The sequence below is a fragment of the Pleurodeles waltl genome, chromosome 7 (genome assembly GCF_031143425.1).
Source record: "Pleurodeles waltl isolate 20211129_DDA chromosome 7, aPleWal1.hap1.20221129, whole genome shotgun sequence".
NCBI classification, from domain to species: Eukaryota; Metazoa; Chordata; class Amphibia; order Caudata; family Salamandridae; genus Pleurodeles; species Pleurodeles waltl.
This window is the reverse complement of record NC_090446.1, coordinates 792,013,264-792,024,310: the sequence shown is the minus strand read 5'-3', so window position 1 is coordinate 792,024,310 and position 11,047 is coordinate 792,013,264. Positions and strand designations below refer to the sequence as shown.

At 43.0% G+C, this 11,047-nt stretch overlaps 1 protein-coding gene across 1 annotated transcript in view; it reads left to right on the top strand.

Annotated features, from left to right (window-relative positions):
- The first annotated feature begins 252 nt into the window (after positions 1–252).
- Positions 253–11,047, top strand: part of FGF18 (fibroblast growth factor 18) — an 862,991-nt gene continuing 852,196 nt past the window's right edge. Inside the window, exons 1-2 of the mRNA XM_069199330.1 lie at positions 253–921; positions 1,301–1,337. Coding sequence (XP_069055431.1) covers positions 890–921; positions 1,301–1,337 — 69 coding nt within the window. The 5' untranslated portion in view covers positions 253–889. The remainder of the gene's footprint in view (positions 922–1,300; positions 1,338–11,047) is intronic.

The following is an 11,047-nucleotide window of genomic DNA, read 5'->3' as shown; positions in this document are numbered from 1 at the left end:
TCCCTGCATCCACCGACAGTCCCTCCTCCAAAGGAGAGGGTGCATAATCACACCCCCTGTGGGATCTCAAGCTATCCCGTGAGCCCCTTGCGTCCTAAGGACAGGGCGCAGATAGCCAAAGAGTCTGCAAGAGTACCTCGAAAGCCAGTCTGCCCTGCACACACCTGACAATCACTTCTTAGGACAAGGTACAGACCCCTGAGGAATGTGAGGGAGTCCTACGTCGACAGACAGGTCCTGCTAAAACCAGCGTGTAGACCTCAGAAGAATCTGTGAGTGTCCCGCGAGGACAAGCCTGCCCTCCACGCACCTGACAAACCCCTCAGGAAGCTCTCAGTGCCCCTTGAGGAACAAGCCTGCCCTGCACGCACCTGTCAGACCCAAGAAACTCTGCCAGCATCCCGCGGGCTGGGAGATTCGGATACCGCCCAGAACAGGTCAAGGGCCCCTCTTCTCCGGGTACCACGGTGAAGGGTGGGCACCGGACCGTCCAGAGGACAGGCTGTGTGCGCTCCTCGCTCACTGGTTCACCGCTGCAGCTGGTCCAGGCACTGCCGGCTCAGCCAGGGAGGGTTGCCTCCTCCCCCTGCCAGGGCTGGGTCCCTCTCTTGTATTTGCTGATGGTCGGACGGTGCAGACAATAACAAGCCCCGGAGAGCCGTCTCCTAGGGCCGAGGAGGCTGGGAAGAGGAGAGCTGATGCCAGAGGGAGCCCCGCTCAGAGAACACACCCCGCACCTCAACTTCTCCTCCCGCCCGCTCACCGCCAAGCGGCACCGCTGGAAACCCGCAGGGCGCACCGCCTTCTCGCCGCACCGCCCACGGACTGGACCTGGACCTGGGATCTGTCAGAGCAACTTGCTGCCCTAGGAGCCCCGAGCCTCTCAGCGATGCCTCCGCTGCTCTCAGCCTGCACTTGCCTGTAAGGACCATGACATAACCTGTCCCCTCAGGAGGACTGGCCTCTGGGAAAAGCGGGGTATTTCAGAACAGGCTGATGTAGGTGAAAGGCTGACAGGGCAGGTTTAAAGTCATTCAGCTGGGACATTCACTTGTTATGTTCCAGCTCAAATGTGACTGACTCTGCCTCAGCCCTGCCGCCCACTTAGACTCACTGACATGCCGCACAATCTCTCTTTTCCCAGGAGAGGCCAGTTCTCCTCTGGTTTAAAGCTCAGTTTTGTTCTGCTGCTCCTAGACTAATCATTAAGAGCGCACATTTTAACATCTTCAAAGATCTTTGTGTAAAACTGTTCTGCCCCATGCTCTCCTGAACTGTTCTTCCTTTCCTCCCTCTCCAGATGTTTACCTTTCCTGCTGCTGTGCTTTCAGGTGCAGGTATGTGTCATTTATTCCTTCCTTTTATATGTGTAGAGAGGGAGCACGAGGAAGTCGAGCAGGCTTGTTTGAAAGTTTCCTTTCGCTTTGATGTGGTACAGCCAGCTCTGCTCACCCGGCCAGTGAGTGAGAAGTGCAGATTTTTGCAAGAGCCTCACACGCCAGGCTGTGGCTGGCGTATTCTGAAATGGAGGCTAGAATGAAGGCCACGGTACTCTGCTTCTGCCAACCAACCCTTCTGTTTAAAGGCATCCTTAAGAGTGCGTCGGGCGGTGATGGGCAGTGAGTGTGCAGGCACGCTTGCGCTCACGCTGCAACACACACCAGTTCGTCGTTTCCTAATGACTTTGGCAGAGCCTCCGCCTTTCCCCGCTGGTCACATGCGCATTCTCTATTTGATTAGGTCTCCTTTAAATGAGGCGAGGGAAAGCAACTCACAGAGGTAACAGAGCAGGTCATGGAGATCAGATCGATATGCCAATAGATATCCCTCCAGTTTCCCCCCAAGAGCATTTCTGCGCATCCAGCTTGAAAGGAAGCCTAATGGTGCTAGTTTAGGTGGACACCAAGGAACACATACACGCACAGACAGACACGGCGCGCGCGCACCCCCGCTCACCCCCCCCAACACACACACACACACACTCTCTCTCTCCGCAAGGAGGAAACCTGATAGCTGTGAGTACAACCTGGTCAATCCCACCATTTTTCAGACTGACACACACCTCACGCATTGATGGATCTACACACTCACGCATAGACACATATTGACACCAACACATGCATACGCACGCACACACTCTCTTTCAAAGTAGAGGGGCCTTCTTTCGCACCACTTTGTAATTTGAGTAGTTCCTTTGCATCTCGTGAGCGTTTGTACAGGGGCAGATTCACTCCCAGGAGATCTTGTCAGGATAGGCAGGAGGAGACACCTGTCATTTGGTTCCCGAGCAGTCACACGCAGGTAGTGAAGGAGTTGTGTGCTAGGAAATAAATATGTTCAGAAGAGTGGGGAGCAGCCTGTTTTATAGGTAAGAAGGAAAGAAAATAATACACACAGCACGCCAGTTAATAAAACAACGGTGTCCATCGAGATGCTCGAAAAATATATGTGACTATGCACATGTTAGTCATCGGCGATAATTAGCATGCCATCCTTTTTTCTGCCAGTGCAAACATCATTTGCATGGGAGGTAGAATAGTTCAAAAGAGAAATAGTTATTTAAAGAATTACAACCGTTTTCACAATAATACCGTTTATTAAGTTATTTTTATTGTCCAGATTCGATCTGAATTAATGGCGTACTTAAGCGTCTGATGCTTTCTGGTGTATTTTGCTCCTATAATTCCATTAAAAGGGTCTAATTAAAGTGAATCAGGGACGATGAGTGTACTAGGCCATAATGCTCATTATAGTTGATGTCCAGAGCCCATCAGCTGTTTACGTTTGCTAGTTGCGGTGAGATACACAACCAGTACTCCTCCAAAGCACTGATCACAAACAAGCTGACACTGATTACTTAACAAATGACCTCACCAGCGTCATGTGTGAGATGATCCAGTGCTTAATTTGTAAAAAAAAAAAGTAAGTGCCAGTGCCCTTCTCAGGATGCCACTGCACCTGCACCACTCATTGCTCCTGCCAGCACTGCCAGTGGCAGTGCCAACCCGACTACTAACCAATGCAATCCTACCACTGTGACAAGTCAGACTATTCCAGGTCACCCAAAGCTATAACAATAGTTTGGACGACAGGTGTTATTCATTTTTAATGCATATTTAAACATTAAACACTGGTGTTATGCTCGTCTTAAAATCAGTCAGACAGCCCCACCTTGTGGAGGTCTAGGATTAATGATGGTTTTGGGAATTAAATGCCAGTGCCATTCACCGGAAACCACCAGCTCAAATTAAGCACTGGTGAGATCCCATATCATCAAGGAATGAAGGTGATGGATGTTTGAATTAATGTTAGCCAGTCACTGGTAGACTCAGTGCTCTATTCTAGTCCATGGGCCTGAATCACAAAGGCAAACGTAGACCAAAAGTCTAAGTTTAGACCAAAAGTCTAAGTTTTGACCTAAAGTGTAACTTTACTCATAGTCTAAATTTACACCAAAAGTCTAACTTTACTCATAGTAAAGTTAGACTTTCGGTCTAAGTTTAGTCTTTTGATGTAGGTTTAGACCAAAAGTCTAAACTTAGACCAAAACTCTAACTTTACTGCAAGTAAAGTTAGACTTTTTGTGTAAAATTAGACTTTTGTGTAAGTTTAGACCAAAAGTCTAAACTGAAACCCAAAATCTAACTTTACTACAAGTAAAGTTAGACTTCTGGTGTAAGTTTAGGCTTTTGGTGTAAGTTTATCTTTGTGAATCAGGACCCATGTTTTTTCGCCTTGTGCTTTACAGAGAGCAACAAATCATATGCAAATTAGTCTTGACCTAGTCTCAAAACAGACAGTCCTACCTGAACTACTAAACCACACTCCTCTTCTGTGTGGAAACTCAAAAAACTTGGGATATGTTTTGACTTTGTTGGGTTTTATCAGTAAGCTTCAGTTTGAGCCACATGGTACAATGCTCTATGGGTCCCACATCTAGGTATATTTGAAAACATATATAACATGTAACATTTACAAACCTAGGCATGTTTCTGCCTTATAGGCCTTAATACTAAAGTGCATCTTAAAGTCCTATAGGAAATCAAGGTACATGACATAGGGGTCACTTACCTCTAAGCACACTTGTCAGTAATCCATCTCACTGAGACAAACAAAAAACAAATGGATGGAAAATGTAAATTAATCTCAGCCACTGGTAAATACTCTGAGTTGCATCCTAGTCCATTAAGTGTATTGGCTCACAGTGCCTCTATATATAACTGACCAACTATATCTAAAACAAGCATTGAGACCACTGCGAAAGGGACAGTCCACATCAATAGCTTGGCCATGTCCTCTCACATGAGAACAGAAGAAATCAGTTAGCTGCAGTTTGAGTCCTAAGGCAATGCAGTCCATGGGATCCATGTCTCTAAAAAACAAGAACATGACGGATTAAATAGTTGGACTCATCTCAGACACTGGTCATTACTTTGAGCACATTCCATTCTCTCAGTTATGGCTTATTAACCATAGGCAGGGCTAACCATATGCACATCATTCTTGGACCTATCCAAAAGGAACAGTCCAGCCAGAATTGCTAGGCAACCGCCCTTCCATATGGGAACAGAGCCAACCCCAGACAAGCTGCATCTACCTGAGTAGCATAAAAATGTCATGGTGCGGTGTTTATTTAACCTAAGCCACTTGTGACCTCCCTGGGCCATTTTCTAGTTCACTGTTCTATTCCTTACAATGCCCTGACTGACAATTACTAACCACGATGTAAATATATCTTGGGCCCACCCCAAAAGGGTCCATCTACTCCGAAAAGCCAGGGCATGTCCCTTCTGTATGAGAAAACATACAGTCTCAAATATGTTTTTGCCTTGTTTGGCCTCATCATTGTGATGCAGCATGAACCCTATGACACAGAGCGCCGAAGGACCTGTGTCTGCGCATACCAATTGTTCTCAGGGTGTTTTGTTGAGAAAACCATAAGGTCGATAAATGGAATTATTGCATTATTATCAGTGACTGGTAATTACTTTGGGCCACATTCCAAGACATCTTTTTTTTGCTCACACTAAAACTAATGACAGGTATTAACCATATGTAAATCAGCTTTGACATCACCACATAAGGGACAGTCTAGCCAAAACTGCTAAGCCATTTCTCGTCCATATGTGAGCACGGGCAACCCAAGGCAAGTTTTAACATTTGTGGACATCATCAGTGTTTCTGTATTTCTAGCTCTCAACCCGTCAAGTTTTAGCTTTTTTGCACCTCATCAGTGAGGTACACTTGAGACCTATGTTACAGTGAGCTGTGGGACCCATTTTGGAATATTTTCCCACTTTGGGCATGTCACTGGGAAGAACAAAAAGAACAGGGATGGTATACTTAAATTAATCTCTGGTAATTACTCACAGTCCAGTCCATCATTTGTTTACTGTATCACTGCAGACAAATATAATACGTAAGCCAGTATTGGCCAGGTTCCAAAATGGACAGTCCAGTCTGAGCTGCTAGGACATGTCTACTCTTCATGGGAGCAGAAACAACCAGTCTTCTTGTTGCTTTGTTGGGCCTCATCAGTGAGGTGCAGCGTGAGACCTGTGATACAGTGAGTGATGTCAATCATACCTGGGTACACCTGGGCCACGTTACAGTACATTGTTTATTGCTCCTATGACCCAACAGGCTGTTTTCTCAGTTTCCAACCAACTTTCTCAATCTTAGTATGTTCTGAGGTGTTCCCCACTAGTCAAGGGTTCATCTAAAATTCACTCTTCGTACTGTATTTACCCTCAAACACTGCTTTTGGATCCCAAAAGGGTAGAATTATTTACATAAACTCACTTGTGATCTAAAAGCAGTGCATAGGGGTCAAGTTGTACATGAGCAGATACATCAAGAGGCATGGTTTTTGTTGTTATTGTTCTTTTTTTCAGTACTGTCAGGGACCAGCCATATGCGATCAGTCTAGGATGCATAGTGAAAGGTGTATACCAGCCCCAAATTCATATCCATGTCTTCTGCAAATAGGAGCCCCAGACATCATCACATATGACATCATCATTGACAGCTTAGATGACATCAGTACAGCCACAAAATATTACTATTTCATATATCTTTTGAATGACAATGTAAATACTGTCTTGTTTTTATGTGGATACTTTGCAAGGATAGAGAGATGTTGCAAGAGCAGAGCCGCAGCAGAATATGAGGGCAGATGTTCTTGTGAGTGCAGGGCCTGTGCCAGAGTCCAGTCTGCCTCTTGGGGAAGTGGTAATGACAGAAAGATCTGGCTAGAGGCCAGACCCTTTTCCCAGAAGCCTCTGGTCATGGCTAAATGTTGATCTCAGCAGGATCTGGAGAAGCAGTCCTGTAGCCATAGATTACTGGACACACAAAAGGGCCATGTCTAGCAGTCAGTCTGAGAGGTGCTGCTGACAGCAGGGTTTGAGAGCCAGTGTGTTGACCTAGTGAACACTAGGTTGGGCCAGTGGGCTCGGTCGGAAGATATGATGAGCGAAGGAAGAGGTGGTGGGAGAAAGGCTTGGTTTCAATCCCCTTTGGCACAGGCAATGGCCGTGCCCAGTAGGCTGCTGGGGTGGTTCTGCTCAGCACAAGGCTGGGAACCACCAAAGCTCATGACCCACACCAACATGTCTGAGGGGCTGAAGAACACTGAGCGGCTTCAGTGTTATTACTGATTATGTCAATGGTGATTTTATAAGTGATGTCATCAATGATGTATCTGTGATTTCGTCCATTACATTATATGTGAGTGTTTGAGCAGTGCTTCTAGGAATTATGTGTAGCCTATAATAATTGGTGAACTTCTAGAGATGTTTATGTTTTAAATTGTACTAATAACATTACTTCACATTTACCATTTATGCCAGCAAACCATAACTTAATCTGTCAGTTAGGTTCTACAATAGTAATAACGTTCAATTTGATCTTTGCACTTTAGCAATAGAATTGTGATAATGTATGTTTATTGCTAGACTTGCTTCAAATAACGTGTTATTGAGTAACATTTATTTTCACTGGCATGGTGTAAACAAGCAAAAATGACGCTTTCAAAATGTAGATACTTTACATGTTATAATTATCAGTAAATGTTGCCTTTTGGCATGTTAATTGACACAGTATGTTTAATTGCTTACATTCCAAGAAGATGCTCGTTGCAAGTGGTTTGGCAAAGTCCCATAGTACAGCTTTTTGTCCAGCACCTGCTATGAAATGTCAGTCTCATTTGATCTCCTTCTGTATATGATTTTTCATTGTTTTTGTTCTTTTGTGCAGTTTTTTATGATTCTTCTGCAGATTTCGATGTCTTATACACATGATTGTTAAGGGCTGTTCCTTCCTTTTTGTCAATTTGTGTAGCTATTTCACTCATTAAAGTTTATAGAGTTGTGGGGTAACCGAGCCAGATTTTCACATTCGTTTCTGTAGCCTGTTTACCTCAGCTTTGACCTTTACCATGAACCCCACAGTTGTGTACTGTTTGGCTGGTTTGGTGCATTGTTGTTTTTTGCTGTTTGTGTTGTGGATCGTTCACACTTCACGGTGGGTGAGTGAAAGGTAAGGCTGGTTGGTCTGCTGACAGATTGTTTAGATTTTGTGTCAGATAACACCGCCATGAAAAGGCTGGCAGAGAGCTGGTGTAGGGGACCACTTGGCATGGGCAGTGCAAGGTCCCCCCTGCAAAGCACCCTCACAATATTCACTGTCAGCTTTGCAGACGGTGAACATTGTGAGGGCGCTGGTGCACCCTGCATACTACAGCATTGCCCCGGCTCGATTACAAGCCAGAGACAATGCTGTAGTCTGTTTCCTGCAGTGGGTGGAAACATAGGTTTGTGCCCCCGACCTAGTGTGAAACTCTTAGTGACTCTGGTGGGGAGGTTGCAGCGTAGGCAGTGTTCACCCTGTGGGAAGTTTGGAAGATGAAGTTTTCCATCCACCAAACTCTTATTGAGGCCAAAAGTCACTCTAACTACACACCTCCACTGCCCCATTCATAACCTAAGGTGAACCGTAGCTAAAGATTTTTTCTCTGACAACTTGTTATGATATGTCGTGCACCTACCATTGACCTCTACTTACGATGCTATTGTTTCAAAATGGTGTCAATATAGCGATTTTGAGAATTATTATTAGCTCTACAAGTGTCCATGATCACTTTTTCAAAATGGCAGCAAGTCAGTGATAACAACACACTTCTACTTCCATAACCAGGCTATATTTACTTTGAAGAAGTCTGCAAGTGGAGACAGCATACGCTGTTGTCTGTTTCCTTTTTTTACGGTATTATCCAAGAGGTGACTGCAGCCACTGATTGAAGACTGTAGAAATGCAGTGATTGCAATTATTTAAACAGAAAACACTTTCACAACACGTTTTCATTTGCCATGAATAAGTGTGTGCTACTTCGGGGGGCAGCAAAAGCTGATGCCTGTTCCCTCTGTTTATGATAAATTGATGATCGTAAAAGCATGCAAGAAAGAACAAGATGACAGCTTCTGGAACAAATTCCTAGTTGCATTAATCAGTCTCATGCATTGATGTTATTGATTGCTTAGAGTGTCCTGCAGTTAGCTACAGTCCACAATGCCAACAATTCGAAATGCAGTTTTTTGTTTTTAACATTTCCTGAAGATGGCAAAAAATGCCAATATGTGTAACATGCACATGCACACTGGACAGTGAAATGTTCTTTAGTATTTCTACTGAATGTAACTATGGCATTCTTAATTATCTATAGACATGATGTATTACATGACGTGTTATAATTCCAGTCATTTTTGCTAATATCGAATTAGAAAATCATTGCTCATTTGTTTGCTGACATGTGAGATACACTCTTGTTTCTATATGTACCCGATCTGAGGACATCTATACATTGAACAAGGCACTGCCGCCTTCCAACTACAACTAATAATTTGTTTCTTTAGTGAGAGTAACTGCAGCTGACTTTTTATTGACCTCTACAGCTGGATGTAGTATTTCACGTTAGCAGCTCCATTTAAACTACTGATGTAACTGATGATGTCAATAGTTGTGTGATATGTGATCTCATCAATGATGTCATTAATAACAGTGTTATTTGTGATATCAAGTATGAGGCCATTGCGATACATCTATTGTTGCAAAACTCACAATTGGCTAGTTTCAGAGTTTTTATGGTTTGGGTCGTAACCCAGATGTCCCTCTTTTTGAAGATTTCATTTTTAAGACTTTTTTTTTAATGTTGGCAACTTACTTAGTAGTGAACAAAAGGTATGGCAATTTTGGCCCACAAATGTAGTACCCTTGACTAAACTACACAAAACATTCCAAAAACATATTTGCAGCCTACTCATGTTAATTTTCCCAATGTGCTTCAGAATGTTTATGGGTGAGTCAATATATGGGGGATGATCAAAAGTACAATTTCCAATGGAAACAATCATCACAATCTTCCTCTGCAAAAGTAGAACAGTTGTACGGAAGTATACTTAATTTGCCAAACTCAATTGGAGATATTTTCTGCTTTGTTGCAAACCCTTAGAGAGGCTTCAGGAAAATCCCCACCCCCAAAGAGCCTGCATATCTATCTATCTATCTATCTATCTATCTATCTATCTATCTATCTATCTATCTATCTATCTATCTATCTATCTATCTATCTATCCATCCACCCAACACCCATCTGTCTAGCCATATATATAAATATATATGTATCATGATGATTCATCCATGGGAACATTTAAGGAAGGTGAAAAAAGTTTTCTCATGGTATGTCATGTTTTTGACAAATTATCTATAAAAGGGGGACATAGTTAAAAGAGGCGGTCAATACAATTTTAATTTGCTTATAAATTTGCCTCTGGCTGATCAATGGATCAATGTATTCAATGGTAAGTAGTTAACAAGTGATACCCAGTGCAGGTATATTTTGTTTTGTGAAAATTCAAAGAAGGTAAAAGTTAAAGGTAAGGTGGTGGGGGGGGCGTCAAACATAATTTTGAATTACTAGTAACATTTGATGCATTTGCATAAAATATGAAAAGGGCGTAGCACATTTAACCTTTTTTTAAATTGTTGTTAAGTACAAGCAGACCCACCAATTGGTATCTGAGTTAAAAAAGGCGGCAACATATTGTTCATTCACTAGTGACATTGACACAGTGTAATAAAGCTGCAAAAAATTTGGCAAAAGCTTGGCAAGTTTATTTTTTGATTGGTGTGTCAAGCTTTGTGCCAATGGTCCAGGGGAGCAAAATTAAAGGCGGAACAATAAGATTTTCAATTACCTGCAACTGTAGCTCTGTTTGATGAATCTGCATCAAATGTGGAAGGCAGCAAGTTACACTCAGTGCAGGCATTTCAGGATTTGTTCAGATCCAATAGGGGAAGAAGTTAAAGAGAGAGGTGTCATACATTTTTTTGATTTACTAATAACTCTGGTACTGTCTGATGGATCTGCACAAAACCTAGAGGCTAAGCATGTTTAGTCAGTTTCTGGTTTTCTCAATTTCCTTGAGTCCCATCAGTAGGAGGGGGATTTCAAGAGGATGTGAGAGAAATATTCCACTTCTAATACATTTGGCACTGTTTGATGAACCCGTACACAATTTGTCAGATGTTTGTTGGTTTAGATTACTGTTGGTTATGTCACGTTTTGAGCAGATCAGTTGGGGGCGGAACAAAGGTACATGGGAGGGCAATTAGAGTTTCATTCACTAATAGCTTTGACAATGTTCAGTTAATCTGCATTCAATTTGGGAGTTAGAAAATTAAGCCCTGTGAAAGGTCAGACAAGCCCTGCAACCAACCCCAGCAGCACACAGCTGAAGGTGGTTGTACGGAAGTATACTTAATTTGGCATCTATCTATCTATCTATCTATCTATCTATCTATCTATCTATCTATCTATCTATCTATCTATCCATCCATCCATCCATCCATCCATCCACCCACCCAACACCCATCCATCTAGCCATATATATAAATATATATATATCATGATGATTCATCCATGGGAACATTTTAGGAAGGTGAAAAAAGTTTTCTCATGGTATGTCATGTTTTTGACAAATTATCTATA